The 26190-nt window shown below is 31.4% G+C and overlaps 1 protein-coding gene across 8 annotated transcripts in view; it reads right to left on the bottom strand.

Moving 5' to 3' along the window:
- Positions 1-26190, bottom strand: part of LOC129228108 (myosin heavy chain, muscle-like) — a 107161-nt gene that overhangs the window by 12707 nt on the left and 68264 nt on the right. For 4 of the 8 annotated variants that reach the window (XM_054862784.1, XM_054862753.1, XM_054862799.1 and 1 more), the window contains 15 exons: positions 20961-21081; positions 15731-15867; positions 13235-13316; positions 12330-12584; positions 10093-10221; positions 9796-9918; positions 9382-9468; positions 8104-8249; positions 7915-8005; positions 7370-7426; positions 6171-6257; positions 4836-5002; positions 3117-3195; positions 1708-1953; positions 1328-1524 (listed from right to left, as the gene is read on the bottom strand). In XM_054862784.1, coding sequence (XP_054718759.1) covers positions 1328-1524; positions 1708-1953; positions 3117-3195; positions 4836-5002; positions 6171-6257; positions 7370-7426; positions 7915-8005; positions 8104-8249; positions 9382-9468; positions 9796-9918; positions 10093-10221; positions 12330-12584; positions 13235-13316; positions 15731-15867; positions 20961-21081 — 2004 coding nt within the window. Of the gene's footprint in view, positions 1-1327; positions 1525-1707; positions 1954-3116; positions 3196-4835; positions 5003-6170; positions 6258-7369; positions 7427-7914; positions 8006-8103; positions 8250-9381; positions 9469-9795; positions 9919-10092; positions 10222-12329; positions 12585-13234; positions 13317-15730; positions 15868-16849; positions 16971-20960; positions 21082-26190 lie in introns of all 8 variants that reach the window. The other 4 variants (XM_054862770.1, XM_054862761.1, XM_054862791.1 and 1 more) reach the window with 1 other exon arrangement.

The raw sequence follows: 26190 nt of genomic DNA, 5'->3' as shown, positions 1-26190 counted from the left end.
CAAATGGTGTCACGCGTTGAAGGGGAGGGGGGGGGGGGAGAGTTCATGAAATTGCTACAGTTTGTGACAAAGGGGAGGGAGGAGGTAACAAGAAGTATGCCATCATGCATTTTTTAAAATAAGAATATATCTATGTAATGATATGTGACAAAGGAAGGAGAGGGAGTAGGTAATGTGTGACACTGTGTAACAAAGAAGGAAGGGGTTCAAATGTGATGGAAAACAAAAGTAACATCATTAGTAGATAGCTTCTAATGTAAATGCAGTAGCATTTTATTTGAAGAAAAATAGGGTTAACTACGTAAGACAAGTAATGTTTAGACTTTTACTCGTAAGATCAGATGCATATTATGTATTTATACCGAGTAATGGACTCTCTTGGCTCCCTTAAAAGGTTTTTCGCCTCCGACTCAGGTAATTCCTATTTCGGGCTGATGAGTGCTAAAAAGCACGAAACTGCAGTACTCGGATGGAATAACTGAGCTGGCGGTGTATTTTAAGTATTTCTGCCTTACCCTGGCTTAGGGCGGTAACTTACTACAAAAGAATGGTGGGGATTCATACGATTGCAGCATTGAATCTTCAGTTCTTTGGTGCAGCTTGAATAAAGTAGCGAGTTGCAAAATTTCAATTGGGTGCCGCTAGATGTCAGGGGCCATAATGGTGGGGTCTCCCCGTGGTGCGGCCTGGGTAACTCTAAATCCCCACCTTTTAACCCTTACGTAATTATGTGGGCAGTGGGGCTCCTATATTACAGATCTTATATCTTAATCCACGGCGTCTAGAGTCGTAAGTTGTCATGAACAGTTAATTTGGAGATTGTAGGGGCACAACATGTCAATGTTGACAGGGGCGGAATAGCGATGAAACCCAAGTCGGTAATTGCCGTGGTCGCCCCAATTGTGTACCGCTAGATGTCACGTCATAAACTAATTGTGTTACATGACATGTTCGGGATTGGCCCTATAGTTCACCAGAGTTAACATCGTGTGATTCCACCCCCCCCCCTTGGGAACATGTTTTGAATATTGTGTTTGTAGCCACCTACTTGCTAATCTTGACAAACTGGATCGCTGCAGCAATTGCTTCTGTGGCTGCGGACGTGCTACAATGTGTAAGGTGGGAGTTTGAATGTAGGTGTAAATATCGTTGTGGCTTCTCTAGGAGGGTACACTGAACATCTTAATAATGATTTGAATATGTAAAAAATCATTTTTGTACCACTTTTACTTGACCATACGAACGAAACCATAACATTCTTTTCGAATCGCACTATATTGCAAAATATTTAACAAATAAGCAACGTATTTCTTTAGTGACAACATACTTTGAATCTTCAAGTTCTTCAAGTCGGGCTAATCCTTCACTTTCGTACTTGGACCTCCAAAGCTGAACTTCGGCATTGAGTTTGCTAAGCTGCCTCTGTAAATCTGCTTTTCCTTCCTGTTCTTCATCCAGCTGTTCTTTTAAAGTATCCATATCATGCTCTACGTTACGGAATCTTCCCATTATTGCTGCCCTTTCCTAATATGAAGAGGTAAATGATTCAGCACATAAAGCATTGCACAAAAAATCAACTTATAAATTAATGTTTAAAAGGATCTAAACATAATTTATGAAATTTAACATTCATAATTAAGCTTTTAAGCCATCTTAAAAACGGAAACCGTTTTGAGTATTATTTCTTTTAAATGTAAATTTTCATACCCTGCTTTCTTCATCTGCAGTTCGTTTAGCTTCATCTAACTGCGTCATGAGAGAAGATTTTAATTTTGTTAACTGTGAGACTTGTCCTTCTGCTTCTTCAAGCTGTCGCAACAAATCTCCGTTTTCAACTGCAAGTTTTTTCTTAGTTGCGTCAAAATCTGCTAAGGAGCGGTTGGCTTCGTCCATTTTTCCTTGTAATTCCATGAGCTGCATTTCCATTTGTTTCATTTGCTTCTCAGCATTGGCCTAGAAGAACAATACGTACTAAATTGCGATTGTCAGAAAAATCGCTTTTCAGTCATTTAAGCTAATTTAATATCGTTAGATTTAGAAATATGGTAAATGTGTTTATGAAAAGGGTGGAGGGGGATTAATGCATTTGTCTTTAATAAAGCAATAGAATTTAGAAGATTTAGAAAAAGTGATTTTCGGTGGCAATACGGAGAAGTGCATCTTAAAAGATACTTGAATAAAGATACATAGAATACAATAGACTTTTTAAATTCTGTCTGATGATAACGTCTCTGTAATTGTATAATTTTCCATTTGTAATCTCAATAAATGCAAAGTAATATAAAATAGTGTTATGATTTCAGAAATTATTGAAAATGAAGTTAAAGTTTAAAGTTTAGTATTTTCATTATTTATGTTTTGGATTTATTACTTTAGAGTAATTTAAAAAAAGAGAGATTCATTTTTCAAAAAAGAAAACCTTTACCTTTGCGCAACCTTAAGAGGCATGCATTAATTTTGAAAAAAGCAAAAACTCATTTAAATGTTGTTATATTTTGCGTCAAGATATTAAAATTAAGTAGAATAATATGTGTAATCAAAAAGCTTTAATATTTTAAAACATAATTATCTATTTTTATGTAGCTCTGTTACTGACATTTTCCACAATAAACACACATTAATACATATACTAGTGTTGGAGATTCTAAAATGAGATGAACTTTTTTTATTGAAATCGTTCAAAAGTAGTACCTGTTATTTGACAGGTTAGTTAAATTTGAGGTGTGGAAATGAAAAGAGGAGAAAATAACTACTTTACTTTTATGAAAAAATATTTAATTTCAGAAGTAAAACAATGATAAATTTAGTCTTGTACTAATTTGCAGGTTTTCTAATTGCCTGAACAAAGTAAGTATGTTTTTCATGATTCAATAAAGGAGAAAGAAAAAATAGTATGCAGAGAGATTATTGTAATATATTATTGCTCTCTTCTAAAAAACAACAACAACTTAAATGTAATTGTATAATTTAGATTAGTAAAGCCTCTTGTATAAGGTTGATAATTTTTGCATTTGAAAATTGCATTTTTTATAAGTCATCCGTCAATAAAAGGCAATTTAAAGAGTTACATCGATCAAGAAGTTCTTAGACTGTTTTCACCATAAAAATGACGCTACCTTTTCTTTGTTAACATGATCTATACTTGATCTTAAATCATCAAGTTCCCCTTTCATTTGAGCTTTTTCTTTCTCTAACCTGAAAAATGATTCAAAACATAATTAAAATAATTAAAAAAAAGCATACATTCATATCTACGGAGTGAACAAATGAGTAAAGAAGGAAAAAAAAAGTGTTTTCACAAAAGAAGTACAAATCTGTAATCTCTCTGCCCCATACTCCAAAGATTGACTGTCCAGTTTTCCACTTAGTTAAATTAAGGAAAAAAACAACAACATTTTCCTTTGTTCTTATTCAACAAGAAATAAAATCTATTCTTTTGATACGTGCCTCCTTTTTATTCTTATATTTTCTCAACCTTACTTTAATGATATATGTAAGGATGGAAAAAAATATAAATAAAAAGTAAATAAATGAATAAATAAAATTAAAAAAAAAAGTAAACTTTGTTTCTCCGGATCTCCGATTTATCCGCATCAAATTTATAGAATTAAAAAATATATATATTCACTTAAACAATAGTTTTAAATTGTAGTAGCAAGAACGGAACTATAAAAATACTAAATATTCGCTTTTTATTTTGATTAAATGTAGAGTTAATGCATAGGTCCTACAATAAATTATAGTAATCTAACAAACATATGGCGCACTTTGGAGCGTCAGTTCGATACCACTGCAATTGAACTATAAATGAATAAAATTGAAAATTTAAAAAACCCGCGACTGAGTCGCAACTGTAGAATCAAGAGGGAAAATTGAAAATCCTTTTAAAAGCCTTATGTTATTAAAAATGAGTGTCAAGTATTTTATTTGTTATCAAATAGAAACTGGCAACAGATAAAAATTTTAAATCATTGCGTTTTATTTCCTCGTCGGTCAACAATGAATTCGGTTATCCATCGCGTGAATAAAGGCTTAGCCGTTATTAAAATCTGCTTTAAAAAAAAACGTTATAATTCGAATTCTATGAAACATGGAAGTTCCAAACACATTCTATCAGACGCGGAAAAAAATTCTCTTTATTTTGGCATTAAATTTAAAAATTTTTAACTATGTTTTCACTGCAAAAATCGCGAAAAACTTTTTAGAGGTTTTTTAATTAATTTCATTAATTAATGTCATCCAAAGATGCAACCTAGCTAAGAACACTGTCGATCAACTTTCCTTTTCGAACATTTTTTTTTTTCAAAATCGGTCCATCCGTTTAGGCGCTAGAGTGCCACAGATAGGTACACAGACACGTCAAACTTATAACTCCCTTCCTGTTGTGTGTCGGGGGTTAAAAAGTATTTTGAAGAAACGGTACTATGTTGTTTTCTTACAAAGCATTTTTTTTTTTGCCATAATAAAACATACGTCTGCTTATTTAAGAATGTGTTTCGCTTTTTCTCCATATTGCCCACATTAACCGGATTTCATTAATACGGATTGCTTTTGGTCCCAGTTATTCCGGATAAACAAGGTTGTAATGTACTTCCAAAAAAAAAAAAATAAATAAATAAATAAATAAATAAATAAATAAATAAAATAATAAATAAATAAATAAATAAATAATTAAATAAAATAATAAATAAATAAATAAATAAATAATTAAATAAAAAAATAAAAAAAAACTTCAGGGCAGAGGGAGCACACTGCATTTTAGATGCAATGCACGTTACAAACACACAGCTGAAGATTATATATAAATTTCCACAATAGAAATCTATGGTCTGTACCTCGCTTTATGTTTATTTGATTGGTCCAATTGCTCACTGACTTCTGCTATTACATCGTTGTGCTTTTTCCTCAAATTAGAAAGAACTTGTTCGTGTTGCAAATTAGATTCCTCCAAATCTCTCCTCAGTTTTGTCATTTCTGCCTCTCTTCTTTTGTTCAGCTCAACCTAAATAATCAAAACGCTCAATGTCAGACTTTTCAAATTAATGGTCAAGCGTATAATATATAAAGGAGACATTAACCGAATTTATTCAGTGAAATCCCGTTATAATGAACTTTAAGAGACCGCAAATTTTGTTCGTTGAAGCGGGAATTTCTTTGTAATGGAAAATTCAAGTAACGGAATGGATGTTAAATCAGGTTTGAACATTTATTATTTTTTTCTAACGGATATGTCGTTGTATTGGTATTCGCTGTAACGGGGTTTCACTTTAGTAGCAAAAAGTGTTGCATGAATAGTTTACCATTGTTTTGCAACTTGAAAATTCATATCCTTAAAGCAATTATTTTGTGAAAGAGCCACGAATGCCTCATATTTAGAAATAACTATAAAATGTTAGTTCAAAATTCATCAATTGTGATTAGAAATATCTGAATATCATTAAGAGCATGATTATGGCTAACAGCTAAGTACGAATACAACACTCATAAAGAAATTAAGGCATAAATTTTGGAAGATTTAAAAAAAAATAAGGACATAAATCGTGAATTTATTTTGAACAAGCGTATTTGTAGATTTGTTCTCATAAAAATTAAAATTATATTGCATATTTTAAGTTAAATATCTGTGTAGAGGATTAATAGCATTTTTTTGTTATTTATTAGTGCACTAAAAATAAAAAATGCTGCAAGTTTTGTTCATCTCTCTCTCTTGCTTTTTTTTTCTTTGAAAAGTGCATATGAACCCCTTTGATTGTAAATAAGATAAATAGTATTGCGTCGATGCTTTGCGCACATGTATAGTAACATTATGAAGGAACAAATATTTAATAAGACATATTTCATGATCATTAACACTTAAATTTAGATGTTTGGGATTGAAAATTATTTTTATTTCACTTTCAGGTGCAACTACTTAAAGTTAGGAAATACATTTTGCAGCATGAAACATTTTAAAAGATAGAGCGGAAACATAAAGTGAATGCATTTTTTAAAATACATAAAAATGAAGGAAAAACAGGTAAGTACAGTACTTAAAAAATGGTACTAAATAAGAACTATAATTAATACCTAATTAGAAACAAAAGTTTGAAATTATCAAGTTTATAATATTTTTAACAAGTTAATAATGTTTTAACACATTTTCACATTTGCATTCATTTTATTTAAATTACCTGTGCAGATGTTGCACCACCTGCTTCGTCAAGCCTTTCACTAAGTTCTTCAATTTCTCGAGCAAGGTCTGCTCTTTGTTTCTCAGCCTATTATAGATACAAAGATAGATCTAAATAACTGCAATTTAGTGTAATTTTTGACATTATAGAACTGAAACACTATAAAAGAATAAATGCAGTAAATAAATTAAAACACACACACATGCAGACATTTAAATTTATGCATTTTTGCTGTCAACACTAAATTTGAGCGATCACATTCATTATTGCCTTTAATTTAAATGATTATTTCATCAAATACATTGTTGCTAAGACAAATAAATTATCATTACTTTCAAATGATAATTTATTTGTCTTGGATATCATAATTTGCTAATTTTTTTCCATTGAAATTTGGAAATGGAAATCTTTACTTCCAAAAATTCCATTCAAAATGGAAATTTTTTTTTCCATTTTGATCTTGAGTTTATTCAGTTAGAAAAAACCTCAATAAAATTTATGAGGGCAATTATGGGAAACAGAAAAATGCATATATATTTTTTCTGAGAAGGGTTTGTAGGAAATTGGTTTTGACATATCACTATTTCTTGATGTCTGTTTTTATTACAGCAATATCACGTTATCGTTGAAGCATTTTTCACATTGACTAATACTGGAAATACAATAAATCATGTGCATTATATTTTCATAACTTAAGTATTAAATAATTGAGGTATGTTATTAAGATTGAATTGGTTTTGATTTTTATGTAATACAAAAACAATTTGAAAATATACTCAACTTTTGCATTATGGCATCTTTTACAATCACCTAGGTAATCAAAGATTCGATTTTTCTTTTAATTTTGTGTTACACAGTAAGAAAAAAAAAAGCTTGCTGATGTGAGTGGAAAACCCAAATATCAATAAAGATTTTTTCGTTACACTTGTCAATATTCCAGCAGACATCAGTGTATTTTTACTGTTACTTCATATCAGAATATTTTTATGAATCCTTTGAAAATCAAACTATACCACATACAAAATTTTTTTCGAAGAATTATTGAAATGAATATAAATCAATACTAAAATATTTAATTTCTAGACACATTTCAATAATACTGTAGTTTTAAACTTTCCTTGGAAATGGCAAAAAATTTACTACACTCGTTCTCTATATCATATTTAAATAAAATATCGATCGAATTTTTAAATGCATACCTTTGCTCTAGCTTGTCTTTCTGCTTCAAGTTCTTCTTCTAATTCTTCTATTCTTGCCTATTCATAAGAGAAAATATTTCAAAAATTAAGACTAAATACATTAACTACAGTTGAAAACTAGACTACAAAAAATAAGTTTGCATATTTATTTAAAATAATTTAAAAATTATAGGCTGATACTTGCTAGAAAAAAATATGGAGAAATACTATCTCATAACAGGTTTTGGAAGATTTATCCAATAATAATAATAATAAAAGATTGAATTCACTTAAACACACAGAAATATATTACTTATTGTAAAAAATAATTAATGGATTGCATCTTAAAATGTTCAAAGATAAACAATGAATAAATAAGGTAACAAGTATCCAGATTTTTAAATCTAAAAGTCTTATGATCCATATAAAAAGTTCATTTTTTATGTAGGATTTAAAAAAAAGAAAACAAAAGAAAAAAAAAACGAAAATAACAAACTTAATTTTTTTTTAAAACTTAGTTATGAAGCTAACACAGTCTCTGAAAATAGGAAATACATTCAACACACCTGAAGTTCCTTGATTTGCTTCTGTAGCTTTGAAACTAAACATTGTTCATCTTCCAATTTAGCTGCAAGACTGGCCATTTCTTTCTCTTTCCTATTGGTTGTAAATTTTTAAAGTATGAAATGATACATTATACATTCTTATATTCAAATATAAATAAGTACTTTTTATGTATAAAATGCATTTTAAACCTTTGGTTTGCTTGTTCAGTTTCCTTTTTAGCCTTTTCTAAATCTATCAAAGCTTCTTGTGTTAGTTTTAGGTCTCCCTCTGTTTTTCGTTTCATTTTTTCCATTTCAGCCCGGCATTTCTTTTCTCTTTCTAGGCTGTCTTCCAGCTGATGCGTAAAAAATGAAATAATTTATGATTAAAAACTTTTCTCAGTTTCTGATCAACAATAGTCATATTCATTTTATGTAATAACCCCAAATTCAGAAAACAATAATGAATTTCTTAAAACTATCAACATTAAGAATTTTTTAACAGTAAAATACGAATTCGTTTTATAATAGTGAAGTTTTTGCAAAACATCTTAATAAATAAATTGTACAATGCATTTTAGTACAAATTTCTATGAAAACTGCAATTTTTATTGCAAATTTGTGCTAAGCAGCATTGAATTTGTTATCGTCTATAGCCAGCACAAAAGCAATCATTTGAATTAGAAAAATGGTCATTTGGTTTAAAACTAATAAGTTGCAATAGAAAAGCTGTAAGTGAGACCAGCAAAAGCTTACTGAAAAAGAAAACAAACTAACGCATAAAATATATAAAATGTTATTCATTTCCATCTAGAAAAGTATTGTTACATCAAAATATAATTTGTATTATTCCGCAGCACTCGATGTTATGTACAGGGCATTTTACAGAATACTGTGTCTTTTTAACGGTAAACAGAGAAATATTTTTTAAAAAATAAACTTGAAATATATTGAGTTCTTTTCAGCTGTAAAAATGAGAATATTTACATTCTAACTATAAAAAGTAATAAAAAGATCAATATTTTTTTATTTAAAACAAATTAAAGTTTTGTTAAGTAATGCATACATCAAAAAACTATATTTCGATAGTAATATACGCATGGGACTTTTCTTGAAAATGTATGAAATTTTGTTCTATGAAATTTTATTACTTCATACAGAAATCTACATTCTTTTGCTTAACTTCAAAATCCTTTTAAAATTCTCTCAATTGAATTTATTTGTAAAGTACTGGGTATCTGATGAAAAATAACAAAATTAATAAAAAAGAATATACGCATTTGTTTTAACTTTAGTAAAGATATTACTTACAACGAAGTATTTGTGAGCTTATATCCTGCAAAGTAATACATGTATTGAATGAGTCTTAAACTTTCAGAATAATGCGCTAATTTTATTTCTGTCGGAAATTTACTTTTCTAAGCTGTGAAATCAAACGCTGTAGTGTGACTCGATTGTAAAAATACTGAAATAAGTAAAATATCTAACCTCATCAAGAGTTTGCTCCAACTTAATTTTGACTTTGTTCAGATGGTTAACCTTGTCCTCGGTAACTTGCAGGTCTTCAGACGTTTTCTGGAATAAAAAAGTATAAAAATGGCAATAAATGTGTATGTAAAAAAAGAGGATAAAATGCAATATATATATATATATATATATATATATATATATATATATATATATATATATATATATATATATATATATATATATATATATATATATATATATAAAGGATAAAAATGGCAATAAATGTATATGTAGAAAAAAGCTATCACCATAACAAAATTGCTATTTCATATCCATCTTTTTTTAATGAGTAAAAGCTCTTTAGGAGTAATAATTCAAGGCATAATTTTATCCTAGCAGATTTATGAAATTTTGTAACAATTTAAAAAATACCTGATTAATTTCAGTTAGGTGTTTCTTTTCCTTGGTTAATTTATTGATTAAATCATCTTGATGTGTAATTTCTTCATTGAGATTTCTAATCTGGTGATCTCGTGATGCTTTGTCTTGTTCAGCCTGAAAGAAAGATTTAAAAGTTTTAATATCTACCTAAATGTTTCGCATGTTTCGATAATTAGAGGAGAATTAATTTGAATTGACATAGGAAAAAGCATATTTTTAATTACAATGTTAACACTCTGTATGTGTCTCAAAAAGTAGTTATAGTTGCAAAATTATATCTATGCTTACTTTTTGTATAGTTAATTCTAAATCTTCCACTTCTTTTTTGAGAGTTCCAAGATCAAGCTCTAATTTTTTCCTTATTTGGGCTATCTGCACATGTTGATCTTCTTCGTGTTGTAATCGCTCTTGCACATCCTATAAGAAAATTTGAACCATGAATTTATAACCAAGTAAATATGAAAACTAAAATTATATTGAAACAACAGTAGAATCTCGTTTATCCAACCCCCGTTCATCCGGATCTCTTGTTAATCCGGACCAAATTTAAGGATTGAAAAAATTGTATTCACTTAAATAATGGTCTTAAATTTGGATAGCAGGAACGGAACTGTAAATACGGCAAATATTTGCGTTTCATTTTAATTAAATGTACAACTCCTGCATTGGTCGTACAATAAATTGTAGCAATCTAACAAACTTTGGAGCGGCTGTCCGACATCACTGCAACTGAACTAAAAATGATAAAGTGTTTGCGAGAAACGATCCTATGCATATTTGTAACAAAGCGTTGTTTTTTGCTGCAATAAAAGATAAGTCTTCTTATTTAAGTGCGTTTCGCTTCTTTTCCATATTACCCGATTATCTGGATCTTCGAGGTTGTACTGTGCTTTTGTTCAGAGGCGCAGGGCATGCACAAACTGATCTTTTATCTGACTGGTTTAAAACTGATTTGGTATAAGTACACATATCAAGGTAAAATTGTGTACATCTACCTATGTTTGATAGATTTCGGGACATATTTAAAACTAAAATTTTCCAAACTTTCCCTAAATTATTCTCAGTAAAATAGTTTATAAATTTAAAATAAAACATAATGTTAAAAGGCATATATAGTAAACGAAAAATAAATCGTATTCAAATTCAATCAGATATAGTAAGCAACTGAAAATGACTTTAATTGAAAGGACTAATGAAATAATAGCCATAAGTTTTTCTTTTTGTATTTTTTTCTAGTGGGGCAGCAATTTTAGCATTAAAAGACGTTCTAAAACATTCGAAATTTAAGATGTTTTTATCATTAAACTTTCGTGTCCTGGCAGCAATTAAATTTTTTGTTTTTTTTTTCCCATAAAAAATGTGTAATAAAGGTAATTATTTGATGTAATTGTATGATGCAACTGTATGAATTTTTGAAAATAATCATGCAGGCAGGGAAAAAGATTAACCCCCTGATAACCAAAGCTACAAACGCCTGTGCATGCAATATTTTAATTTAATCTAGTTTTCTCGAATCTTAATGGTGTTTCAAATTAAAATAATTAGTTATCTTGTTCATTAATTCTGTTTTCTGAACAATTTTAAGCCGTTATTTAATTACTTAATGCTTTACGAAATTCATTAAAACAAGAAACTCGGAAGTATATTTAGACCTGATGAAAATTTCGTGTAGAAAAACAGCAAAAAAAAAAAAAAAAAAAACTACAGCAAAGAAGTAAATTCTAATTAGGATTTTTTATTAACAATGATTGCCTTTTTAAGTAACAAAAATTACAAATAACAACAAATGATGTAACTAAATACAGCTTTCACGGAAAGAGTTCATAGTTTTTCGTAATAATTTAGGTTCAAAATTCAACATTTTCTTTCTTTTTTTTTAATTACAAAACTCCCAAAGTATAGTTTTGAAAGTTAAGGTTTCTTGCGTCTTGAAAGTATTGTTATTTGATGCTGTGGGCATAAGAACATGGCTGAAAAATCTCGCCCCCGCGCGCGATACTTTATTTACATATTCTGCCAACTCTACTGGTTTTTCCGGGAGATTCCTGTATTTTGATCATTACTCTTGATTGTATATATAATGTAAGGAGCATTTGGTTGCACTAAGAAATCCCTGTTCTTCCCTAAATAACAATGGAAAAATCCGTCGTAATCATCCACTGGATTTTTGAAACATCTACTGGATACCAGTAGATGTTGGCAGGTATGCGTGATAATTACCGCCAAAATAATAATAATAATGTCTTAAAAGATGTCGTTAAGTTCTGTGCTCATTTGTTTCCTGAATATAAATGGTAATTTGAAGTAAACAAAAAGAAAGAAAAAAAAAATTGTGCTTTAACATTTTAAAGGCTTTTTTCTTCATTTTGTAAAAACTATTACTCTGTTGGTAAATTAATTAGTTTTATATTTGTGGTGTTTATTAAAACAATATCAAGCTGAAAGTTATATTTCAGAAACAGCTGATTTCGGGCACTGCTTCAAGCACACCAATAAATGAATTCAAGTTCAAAAGTGATTATTACTTGTAATTGACAGGATAAGTCGGCCTTCTGGGCTAATGCTCTGTTTAATCGCTCTTCCAAGTCTCCTGCACCAGATCTTTCAGCTTCCAACTGTAGAAACAAATCATTCTTTTCTTGAAGAAGTTTCACATTGTTAGTCTCTAATTCCCTTCTAACCTTTTCCTCTTTCAAAAATGCTTCATGCTCAACTTTCAGTTTTTCTTCTAAAGCTCTTAGTTCATCTTCAACTCGAGCAATGTTGAGCAAAGGCTTGACCTAATTGAAAAAAAAAAAAAGTTGGTCATGTGAATTATTGTGAAATGCTAAAAAGCAACAACTGGTAAATATTTTTAGAAAGTTTATTTTTCAATATGAATTTTTCATCAAATTGAAATAGGTGTATTTATAATTTTTAATCAACAAAAGCGACACTGGTAGCCATAAAAATTATTTAGAATAATAAATGATTTACTAAGAACTGATTGTGGTACTAAATTTTCCCAAAATTCAAAAGCTTTGAGGTACTTACTAATGAACTAAATTTTTTACCAATTTATAAAATTCATTCATACAATTGTCTTCAACCAGTGAATAAATTTTCTTTAACTTGTTTTTAGTAATGTTAATCATGTAAGGGTTCCATTATAGTTTACACTGGATACAAAAAGGGAAAGATCGGTATAGAAAAAAGGGAAGGATTGGGGCAGAAATAAATTGATTCAATTCGAGATCAGAGCCTGATTTAGGATTAAGAGAATAAGAACATTGAGTGTGCATTTAAATGTTAAACGTAAAATTATTAATTAAAAAGTTATTATTTTCCTATTTAAAAATAGAAATAAATGCGTGGGAAATTTCAAACTTTCACTGATCAATACCAATTGTTGAGGTTGAGCCTATATTAAAAAATAAACACGAATTCTTACCTTGGAGTACAACTTCCACCACAACCAGTTTCTAAGCTGCAAGAATTTTCGCAAATTACGCTGAATAACCAAGAGAGCAATCCTGAAATTATCAAACATTTGTAATTATTCCTGAAGTAACAACAAAACTCAGTGACTAAATATGTGATTAGACAGAAACGCTGCGAATCAGAATGAAAAATTACTATTTTAAAGTTGGGATAAAGAACATTTTAGAACTTACGAGTAGGCTGCACGCTGCATATTGGAAATAATTTAGAAAACATTTGTGTAATATGTGTGGTAGTTTAAAATCCACTGATTAGGAGGTATTGAAAGCCACACTTATAATATAGTCATTGAAAACCTCCTCAGAGTATTAAAAATGTTGTGATACAGATACCGTTAAAAGGTTTTTGTTTGGAAAACATTCAATACTCTTTCTCTTCCAGCTGAAGTGTTTGCAATTAAACATATTCTACTAAGAATGGTGCAAACCATCATTCTTTCAGTTGATATCTTCATTTGAAATTTGCTTTTTAAACACTAAGATAGTTTTTTTTCTCTCAACTGAACGTCTTCCCTTTGTTAAATTTTGAAACTGCAATTTTAGGTTCCATCACTCATGACCACATTTTGTCTGACATCTTTTTTATAGTTTTAGTTTCATCAATTGATTAGGGAAAGGTTGCCGTCAATGAACCACATAACAGTTTTCGATTTTTTTAGAAAGGAAATCCAACTGAAATTTCACGTTAATTATAGCTACAATTTCTCAATTTATTTCTCTTTTAATAAAAATGTTCACTTCCATGATAAGTATACATAATAAGGAATGAAAATTAAAAATTAATATTTTAGCATGTGGTCCATTCATGGCTACCGGTTGCTATGGATGGACCTCCGGGTTTCCATCGATGGACCACATTCTCAAATAAAAAATCAATGCGTAACTTAAAAATATTTATAACAGGTGATCAATAAACACTATAAATAACATTAAGTTATAGAAAAATAGATTTATTTTCTATCAAGTTTTATTTTTGGATAAGAGGAACATAAAAATAAAAATCCAGCACTCACACAGCTGTTGTCATCACACCTCATTCACCACTTGAACCCCAACATGTGCAACACTGTTCTTAGCTAAAATCTTTTTAACCTCTTTTGAACTATTGAGAATTTTGTTAAATCGGTTTTGAAAATTTTTGTTTGATGGAAGATTGTACTTGCTCTCTAAAATGTCAGAGAACATTTTATTACTGAAACCAGAAGCTTAAGTTAATTTAAGCTTCTGGTCAATTTTTAATCAATTTTATAAAAAAAATTGCTTTGAAATTATAATAAAACATAAGAGTTTTCACGAATTACTGAGATTCTTTTTTTCATTGTCATATTTATTTTAAAACAATTGAGCAATTTTCAAAGATAATTGAGCTGAAGTTACAGCGATATTTGAGATTTTCCATGAATGAAACACTTTGTCAGGTGGTCCATTCATGAAAACGTCTATTGATCCAATGATAGCAACTGCGTCATTTTTAATATTCTTATAGGTGCTACTGCTGTGACGAATCGTGATGAAACATGAAGTATGGGGAATTGTACTTGAAAAGGCACTCTTTTAAGTCAATGTTCACGTTTAGATGATCAGTGATATTCAAAGCATGTTATAACTAAATGAAAATCTCAATAATTAGTAAGATAATGGTACAAATCTTTTCTGACTGATTAACAATATGATTAAATAATTTTAGTTACTTGTCGACTTTGCAGTAAATTGTTTTCAGACAAAGGAAGAAAACTGATTACCCGTCTGCACAAACTCTTGTACGGGAAATATCTTCGCGGTCTAGTCATGTGGAACCGGTTCATTGACGGCAACTTTCTCCTATACCAAAGTTCTGTTGATTGCAGTAAGCAGAAATACTTTTATACCAAAATTTTAATCATTTTGTTTTTGGAACAGTATAAATCGGAATGAAGACATCTAAATAAAGTGTTAGCACATTTATGCATGCAAATACTACATATACTTTTTTCCCGAGAAAGCAGATTAAACCATAAAAGATTAATAACACTACTGAAAAAAAATATTTCAGGAATTCTTTTATTAGCAGAAATTTTTAGCAACAATAGCAAAAGTTAAGTATTTTAAAATTCATATCATATTGTAATGCACGGCAAGAATATTAAAACTTTCAATGTTTTTGAAAGACCGTTGATTATGAAACTACAACTAAAAATACAAATGTAATGGAAGACTCGGACCAACATGGACCAACTCCGTGAAAGAGCCCGAATGAAGCTGTGTCAAGTAAGTCCGTTACACTCTCCCCCTATTATTATAAAATCAGTTATAAGATACAACAAACTAATAATTGAATCAATTGTGTATTTATGAATCAAACTTCGATGGCAGGATCTAGTACCTTAACTTTAAGTTACCACAGTGACCGGGATTCTACTAAAACATACCAATTTTTCCGCTACATAATGATTAAATAGGTAACTTACCTTTGCTCTTGTAGTTTCTTGAACTCCTTCTTACATTCATACCACCTAACCCAAGCTTGTAGCCAAGTAATAATTTTTCCAAGTCTCTCGTCACGCATTTCTTCTAGCCTACCTAGTACACCAGCTCGGAAGAAAACCTAAAGTGTAATCAAGAAAGACTTAATATATGATAGATAAAATCAGCAAAAAAGTTAATGATTTACTACAATTTATTAATTTATTTTAATCTCTTCAGAAGAGTTATGTCTTTTATGATCAAAGCTTGTTAAATCTTTTTTCTTGTCGTCGTTTATAAAACTAGAAATGCATAATATTAAGTTGTATTTTCAAGTAGGTTCTTGTGTTTTTATCTAAAGCCATTAAGTTCTAGCGTGGACTATTAGGTCAAGTGTGAAATGATCTTTTGCAGATAATACCTTATAATGACTTAATTTAGATAATGACTACTTATCTGAAATGAAGTAAAAGTAGTATGTTGTCAAATAAACAAACTTATATGATTGCCCATGCTTAAACTTTAAATGCAATTAATTTTTCAAGTTAGCTTATCCATTGAAATAAAGAGAACGCAAAATAAAAGGTGACGTATTATTAAAAGTTATAAAACGTGCTACATTAAAAAATTAATGGCATCTTCAACAATAGACAATTTGTTTTATGAAACGATCACAGTTAGAACATGTATCTGAAGCAAGATATATGCATAAAAACAATAATTATAGACTTAATTAGCATAGGAAGCTGAAAAAATACTTACCTATAACAGAAAAGAAAAAGCAGAAGTGAGAGCTTGGAACTAAGTTAATAGTGCTTGATTTTTTTTTAAATTTAAGGATAATACTTTCAAATAAAGAGTAGCATAAAATTTCGCAAGCATACCCTACAATTATTAACAATTTTTTTTTTTTGAAAAAATGAAATGTATCATTTGTCAGTCAAGAAGCTGCTGTTAATCTGCTCAAAAATGTTTTACAAAGAGTTTCAGTCAATAGAATTAAAAGTGAAGAGAGGTAGAAATTTAATTAATTATTATTTTTTATTTTGTCAATGGCTGAAATGTATACTACGCCGTTTGTAATAGCATCAAGAAAAAAGAAAAACATTTTTGTCCGAGCATACCTTAGTAAGTCCTAAGCGATAAGCATTGCTATCCAATTTTATAGCTTCACATAGTTTTTCAGTGGCTTGCTTGGCATCAACGAAACCTTTAGGAAGGATATTTGGGGCCAAAATAGTATATCTGCAGATGACATCGACTAAAATCATTAGAATTGGCTCAACGTTTTAAATACATTTCTTTGAATGCGAGCATACATATCAGTACGATCACTTAAAATCTGGCTCCAAAATGTTTTCTTACCAGCGAAAATCATGTCAGTTAAATAGTTTCTTCTCCTAATCGAGAAAAAATGTTCTTGATGATGAAAAAATGAGATTAATGCAGAAAAGAAAGATAATTGCTCAAATTCATCAAACAGTATTCTCACTTTTGCTTTTCACATATTTCAAACACACACAACCAAAATAATTTTTTTTTAAAAAATAGTTTTTAACGTAAGTGCAATTCTATATTCTACAGGTAATAAGTTAAAACTAATATCACATGAAAAACAAATCCTCAATTTAATGTCAAAAAAACTTATATTGGCATTAAAAGATCAACGTCGTAAGACATTTTTTTTTTAAATGAAGTCAATTTATATCATAACCGAACTGCTACATTAAACAGCAATTACATTTTAATAATGTAAGAAAATGCAGTTTTTCCTGTTTAGCATTTCATTAGCTGGTTTTTAGCTTCAAAAAACTATTACACAAGCTGAATAAACTATTTAAAAAAAAAATAATAATAAGCCGGCGTAATAGCGATGTGTTACATTCTCCAAAGAAAAAAAAATGTCTTGAAATCCTTAATGATTCAATTTTGTTCTTTGATATATAACTTGGTCGTAAACAGAAAAATATATGACCAGTCTAAAGAAAAGTTATAAATAAAAATAAATTCAAATATTTCTCATTAATTATAATTGGAGTTAATAACCAAAACAGCCAGAAGCAGAATTTTTTTCAACAGTCTGTGACGAAAATCAAATATCAAACAATAGTCTGCAAAATAAGCTCATCAGAAGGACAGTAAAATCTAAATTGGCACTCAGAAATGCTTGAGAATAAGACTCTTAAATCTCCGAAAATACGGTACAAATCTTCATTAACTGAAATTCAAGACTCTTCGCTTTGTAATATTTAGGTTTTATTTCTTTCACAACTATGAAATAGTCTACTGACTTTCTCAAAAATCTGCGACGCATGTCGCTGTTTCTGCTACCGGGACAATGCACGTAACTTAAGATAAATAATTTAAAATAATTTCAAACTGTGCACTACTACTACAATCGCTTGTAGCTCCGTAAAACGAGCTGATGTGTGCATCACATGACTTCCTTTTACTCCAATTTCAATGTCATTTTCCCATCATTCGCAATTTTAATGTGATTCAATAGTTTATTCTCTAATATCACCACCAGTGGCCAAATTGAAACCAGATTTTTTTAAAAAAATCGCCAAATTTGTCACCAAGTTGGCGAATATAGGATTTTCGATAAATTGCCAATTGTCGGCCAAATTATAACACAACTTGAGTATACATCGAAATTAACAATGATTCCCCCCCCAAGGAGCAAAAGACCCCTTTAGAAATACCCGAATGCAACCAAAAGGGGAGGTGCACAACTGGACCCCACTAGGAGTCTACGTACCGAATTTCAACTTTCTAGGACATGCCGTTCTTGAGTTATGCGACGCACATAGGCACATCCGCTCATAAGCACATACGTACATACAGACGTCACGAGAAAAGTCGTTGTAACTAACTTGGGGAATGTCAAAATGGATATTTCGGGTGTTTATACGTTCTTAGGCACTTATCCGCGTGTGGTCGGGTTGAAAAAAAAAAAAAAAAACTCAACATTCATTCGGGGGTGAGCAAAATGGAAATTAAGGCCGAATTTTGAGTGAAATTTTTTTCGCAAATACAATACTTCCTTTTTTTGTAAAAGGAAGTAAAAAGAGGTGGAGACACAAGCTGAAGTGACTTTTTGTTTCTTTTCAAAGTAACTACGCAAGTAAAATATTTCTTAGAATTTTTTAAATCTCAGTGCTCAACAAAAACCGCTTATCCTAGGAGTTCGCAGAGTACAGTATTAAATTGAGGATTTATTGCAGTGTTCATGCATTGCACGGTGATACCAGCAAACATTTCTTCTGTCAACCACAAAAAAGCATGCATTAGAAGAAGAAAATGCTGATACATGCCTTTGTGTGGCCGTAACGATACTCAAGTGGATCCACTGCAGTAATTTCCAAAATTTTTTCGGTAACATTCTTAGCATCCACAAAACCTTTTGGAACTGCATTAGGAGCAAGGATAGTATATCTGAGGAGAGGATAATAGCATGCATTGCAACAGAAAGAATTGAAAGGTTCTAGTTTCGGAAGGGAAAGAAAGAAAGAAGGCAATATCTTGACATGATCTTCATTCATGATAAAGAAAACTGCTGCCAAAACCCTCTCAAGTTATTTTCCTCATTTTTCGGAAGAAATTCTGCACCAGTAATTTTATTTTAAAAACTTAAATACTATACATTGTTATTTACAAAACATTTGAATTTTTTTTCTTGAAGAACATTTTTTAGAAATACCTGTTATCAAATTTTTAATTGCCATCGTAATCTCCTTTTAGGAAGCTTTAGAAATGTAATAACATTTGGAGTGATTTTAGAATTAAAAATTTTTAATATTTACTGTTTATGTTGTGATTTTAGATGCTTGTGAAAGAGCCTTTTTTTGGTATCAAATGTGAAAAAATTATATACATAGACTCTGTTCCAGTTAAGAAACTATAATTTATTAATTTAACCTATTCTATACATTTATTTATTTCTAAAATTTTTTAAGCTCATTTTACATATGAGATCACAATTCGCCTAATTAGCATTATTTTCTTTCGATTTTGTTATGCTAAAGAATTTAGTTTAAAAAATCCTACATTTTGAAAAAATACTTTCAGTTTTACAATGTTTACCAATGAATTTTTAACTATGGTTTCCAAAGAATTATATATTTTTTTTCTCGGCGATTTTTAACTAACTGGATGAATAATGCTAATAATTACAAATATTTTGTCAAGTTTAAACAATAGAAGAGTTGAAAAACTAGCTTAGAGAAAGTTAGAGAAGTTCCTTTGCTTTTAGTTAAGAGAAAAAAATATATTAAGAGAAGAATTTTCTGGAGAATCAGGAAATGAGAAAAGAAAGTCAGAGCAAATGAAGAGTGATGGGAAATGAAATAAGGGGGGGGGGGTGCATCCTAATAAACAAGGGTGTGGTCTGGGAAAGGATTTCTATGGGACAGGCACAAATCAGTTACAGAGGACAAAGTGGAAGTTAGTTGTTGTTATTAGTCACTTTTAAAAGGTTATGCGTGGCGATGCTGCCTCCAAACTTTTCTAACAGTGGTGTAAGAAATACCTGTTTTGTAAACTTGACTTCAAAAAATTTAAAAGCTGAGCAAAGTAAAATTGCATTTATTAAAACTGCAACTTTACTGCACATAAGTCAAATTCAATGTGATGCATTTTATTTAAAACATGAAATTAATTTATAACAAAACTCAATAGGTCTTTTACTTTTTAGTGAAAATGGCTCAACAAATACATTATCTGGAAATTTACCATTAAATTTTTCCGTTAAATTTACGTAACACAAAAATGTACCCCTCCCTCCCAAAAAAGGCATTTCACCACCACTGTTGAAAAGTTTTCAACTTTACTTTCGTGCATTTTTTTTTAACTTTAATTTTCGAAGTTTATTTCCGTTCTTACTAGAGAAAATGCATTTAAAGTTAATATCAGGCATGAATTTTATGTGCAAAAAAAATCGACTTAGTTATGCAATGTATCTATTAAAAACGCGAACATGCTAAAGAATTAACTTTAACATGGAAATAAATATTCACGTGGACACAAAAGAAAAACTAATGCAAAAAATAATTGAACAAAAAAATTTTAAAAAAGTATGAATTTTAACATCATTTAAATTAATAAAAAATGTTAAGCTATATATATTAATATATATATTCTTGCAAAGCTTAAAAACCAATATATCATTTAAAAAAGCATTAAAGCCTGAATTTGCCAACTAGAAATGTCCTCTAGTTGATGACAGATACGTGCCTTGGTGTGTCCCAACCTATAGTCATTTGCTTCAAGTTGAATAGCTGTAAGAATGCATTCTGTAACTTTTTTCGCATCAACAAAACCCGCTGGGAAGGAATTTGGAGCCAAAATTGTATATCTGTAGATGTTTACAAAATAAATCAACACATGAATAGTACTTTTCAACATGCATTAACAAGATACAGTCAATCCTTGCTATACCGCCACCCTTTTTTGATTAACATTTGTTCAAAATATCATCTTATATTTTAGGAACCGTATCCTCCAAAACTGTGATCTTTTGACATAATTGAAAATGCCATAAAGCGTGCTAAAGAACTTTTCTGAATGTATTGCTTGTTGCAATAAAAATTTAATTTTTTTCAAGCGCATACTTATCTATTGTAATTTTAATTTTGAACTATTACATTTTAAATCGTATTTTGAGCTTAAAATTGGCAATGAATCATTCTGTGGGTAGTAAGAAAGACATTTTTTTTAAAATTAAAGTTGCTTAGAAGGCTTTTAAAATATGGTAGACTGCACTTTTAGTACAACTGTACAAATCAAGTTCTGCTATAGTATTTAAAAATAAATAAATAAATAAATAATTCCACAAATAGTAAGAAAGACATCATGATAAACTTGACTCAACATGAATAAAAGTAACAAGTACAACTAAATTATTGAACTAATTTGTTTTCTATTCTTAAAAAAAAAGTCCGTTTAAAGTTAAAATACTGCATGGCAGAAATGAGCAAAGTTACAAAGGAAAAGATTGAGCGAATTACTTAAGTCTAAGACTGCAACTAAGTTTTCACTTTCTGTGATTTTTTACAAAATTCCGTAATCTTTTATGGCAAATGATTTTGAAATGGGTATGCAAATACTTAAGAATGGAACTGCCAACTTAAATAAACTTAAAGTTTTAAATACAGCGCACAAACTATAATTTAGAAGTAGCTAATAGTCTGTAAATGTCTACTTTGTGTCATTCAAAATATGTTAATTTTTAAAGATTAAACTGGCAGAGAAAAGTCTTGATATGTATTTATATTATATGTGACTACGTTCGTAATCTGATGAAGTATTAAGTGACGTGGCAGTTTATCAAAGACTGACTGTATATTATATTTTATGAAATGCTAGACACATTTGCAGCAGAGTTTTCAGTATACAACATAAAACAATTTAAATTGAGAACAGGAAAGTCTACAAAACAGTACATGACGATAAAAATTGAAGTACATTGATGTAATTTAAGATCTATAAGCCTTTCGTTCATAATAAAGTACTTTACAAACACAAGAAACATAAATGTTATTGAGATATGAATTTAAAACCATAATATTCAAGAAGCGATTTATGTATAAAGCATATTATCATGGTCATTATATTATTAACTTTAAAAAAGTAGCATATGAAGTATTTATCACTAATTTTTACTATAATAAAATCTACATGAGCAATTGAATATATATATATATATATATATTGTTACAAATTCTGTAAATAGTAATTATTGTAGGAACGTAACCTGTAAATAGTTTCCCGTAATGAATATACAACCCCTTCTTCATTCGGCTAAATTATACGACCCCTATTTTCTTTCTTTTCATTGATAACGGTCTACTACTTTACAGAAGCGTGTGGAATATTTGAGAAATTTCTTTTCGGTGTATTTAAGCCGTTAGCGATGGATAAACAGTTAGTTTCGATTGATATTTCGAACTGAGAAGATTTTTGCTCTGTTGATAGCGAGGCATTTCGCTGTGTTGTTTTCGTATTTGGAAGTAAATACGTGTGTAAACGTTGAGTTTACGGTGTTGTGTGATAATTGCTTAATTACTGATGAATAATTTAGCAGTTGTTGAAGATCTTTCCTGTACATAGTGTAAATAAATTTCCTGTGTTTTTATCAAGAACTGTGTCTTCATTTCAAGAAAGTGGAAGTCGCACCGAATCCGTTACAATTTGGCGCCCAACGTGGGGCTTCTTCTGGACTTTCTTGGAGTAAGTGACTTTGGACATTTTTTCATAAAGACTTTTTAAATTTGGACTTTATTTTTATGGTGATTACTCGCGCAATGGATGAACAATTAAAACAACTGCTTGATGCAATCAACTCTGTGAAGAGTGATATGGCGGCTAATCAAGAACAATTAAAAAGTGACTTGACTGCAAGTTTTACAGCTAATCAAGAACAATTAAAAAATGATATGGCGGCTAATCAAAACGAATTGAAAAGTGATTTAACGGTGCTGAAAAATGACCTAGTTTCTAACCAAGAGGAAATTAAAAACGATTTTACTTCGGTAAAGACTGTGATGGAAAATAAATTTAATGAGATAGAGCATCGAGTTGATGCTATTGAAGGAAAGTTTGAGGCAGTTGAAGGCCGATTCATCGCAGTGGAAAATAAAATTGAAGAGAAATTTGAAGAAAAATTAAGTTACGTTGAAGGCCGATACAATGCTGTAGAAAATAAAATGAAAAGAAAGAAAATAGGGGTTGTATAATTTAGCCGAATGAAAAAGGGGTTGTATATTCATTACGGGAAACTATTTACAGGTTACGTTCCTACAATAATTACTATTTACAGAATTTGTAACATTGCCCCCTTCCTAAGGACTGCACGTCCCGGGCAGTACAATCCCCAGAAAGGGTGCCAAACTTCTATCACAAGTTTACAAATATACACATTAATTAATAACTAACAGATACAGAAAACACAATAATAACAAGAAATATTACTAAACATTAAAAGTAAAAATTATCTACAACTTTTATGTTATCAACCATGGTTGTTTACGTAATACTCATGAACTATGGCCATAGTATGGGGCTAACCGATCATAATGTACAACCCTAGGTTTTGCATTAGGTGATTTTTGGATCCTCACTACGACGTCATTTAGTCGGTTAACGACTTTGTAGGGTCCATCCCAATGCGACTGCAATTTGGGTGAAAGACCTTTCCGTCGGATGGGATTCCATAACCAAACCTTGTCGCCTTCGTTGAATTCATGTCCAGTAGACCTTGTGTCGTATCGGGTCTTCATCTTCTCCGCCGCGATGTTGATTCGCTCTCGTGCGAAGTTATGAACGTCTTCCAACCGGGCCTGGAGGTCCTGGATGTACTCCTCAGGCGATGAAGGCGCATCCGGAGGACGACCGAAGACGAGATCAGAAGGTAGCCGAAGCTCTCGTCCGAAGAGCATCTGAGATGGGGCATATTCGGTAGTCTCGTGGACAGCACTGCGGTAGGCCAGCAGGAACAAAGGTAGCTTCTTGTCCCAATCCTGTTGATTTCTGGATACCATAAGTGAGAGATTATTCAGGATTGTGCGGTTAAATCTCTCCACCATGCCGTCCGATTGTGGGTGTAGTGGTGTTGTCCTAGTTTCCTCTACGGCCGAAAATTTCTGCTTCGGACAGATCATGCCTCATTAACTTGGCTTTTGAACTTCAAAAATCCGGAAGGCCAGATAGCCAGATGGATACAGCGGCTCCAGGAATATGACATGGAGATCAAGCATCGAAAAGGGTTATCTCACGGTAATGCTGACGCTTTATCAAGGAGACCCTGTCCTGAGAACTGCCACTATTGTTCCCGAATCAAGAAACAGTATGGAACGACTAGCCCTACCGCCTATCAGGTGACAGTGACTCCAACATCATCAGAACCTGATCCATGGAGCGATGACCAAGTTCGAAAAGATCAACTTGAAGACCCCGACATAAAACCAATTTTAGAGTTCATGGAAAGTGACAGTCGACGCCCTAGCTGGCAGGACGTTTCCATCTTCAGTCCTGCAACAAAAAGATACTGGGCTTTATGGAACTCACTCCATTTACGGAACGGCGTGCTACACCGGAAATGGGAATCTGACGACGGCAAGACATCTAGGTGGCAGTTACTACTTCCTCGATCCAGGATTTCAGATGTTCTGAAAGAAATACAAAGGAGTGCGACTGGAGGACATTTTGGTGTTTTGAAAACTCTCAATAAAGTTCGGGAGCGCTTCTTCTGGAGCAAGGCGAAGGATGACGTGGAGAAGTGGTGCCATTCTTGTGACGCCTGTGCTGCTCGTAAAGGACCGAAGAGAAGCAGAGGGAAGCTACATCTGTACAATGTTGGAGCTCCTTTCGAACGAATTGGGATCGACATCCTGGGTCCTCTACCAAGAACTGCTGATGGGAACAAATACATTCTTGTTTCCATCGACTACTTCACCAAATGGCCGGAAGCGTATCCCATTCCAGATCAAGAAGCTACCACCATAGCAGAGACTCTAGTTCAACATTGGATCTCGAGATACGGAACACCTTTGCAGATTCATTCCGATCAAGGGAGGAATTTCATCTCTGCTGTGTTTAAGGGCCTATGTCAAATTTTCGGAATTGAGAAAACTAGGACAACACCACTACACCCACAATCGGACGGCATGGTGGAGAGATTTAACCGCACAATCCTGAATAATCTCTCACTTATGGTATCCAGAAATCAACAGGATTGGGACAAGAAGCTACCTTTGTTCCTGCTGGCCTACCGCAGTGCTGTCCACGAGACTACCGGATATGCCCCATCTCAGATGCTCTTCGGACGAGAGCTTCGGCTACCTTGTGATCTCGTCTTCGGTCGTCCTCCGGATGCGCCTTCATCGCCTGAGGAGTACATCCAGGACCTCCAGGCCCGGTTGGAAGACGTTCATAACTTCGCACGAGAGCGAATCAACATCGCGGCGGAGAAGATGAAGACCCGATACGACACAAGGTCTACTGGACATGAATTCAACGAAGGCGACAAGGTTTGGTTATGGAATCCCATCCGACGGAAAATTCTTTCACCCAAATTGCAGTCGCATTGGGATGGACCCTACAAAGTCGTTAACCGACTAAATGACGTCGTAGTGAGGATCCAAAAATCACCTAATGCAAAACCTAGGGTTGTACATTATGATCGGTTAGCCCCATACTATGGCCATAGTTCATGAATATTACGTAAACAACCATGGTTGATAACATAAAAGTTGTAGATAATTTTTGCTTTTAATGTTTAGTAATATTTCTTGTTATTATTGTGTTTTCTGTATCTGTTAGTTATTAATTAATGTGTATATTTGTAAACTTGTGATAGAAGTTTGGCACCCTTTCTGGGGATTGTACTGCCCGGGAAGTGCAGTCCTTAGGAAGGGGGCAATGTTACAAATTCTGTAAATAGTAATTATTGTAGGAACGTAACCTG

The sequence above is a fragment of the Uloborus diversus genome, chromosome 1, assembly GCF_026930045.1.
Source record: "Uloborus diversus isolate 005 chromosome 1, Udiv.v.3.1, whole genome shotgun sequence".
NCBI classification, from domain to species: Eukaryota; Metazoa; Arthropoda; class Arachnida; order Araneae; family Uloboridae; genus Uloborus; species Uloborus diversus.
Note: the sequence above shows the minus strand (reverse complement) of the source record. Positions and strands in the feature narration are given on the sequence as shown.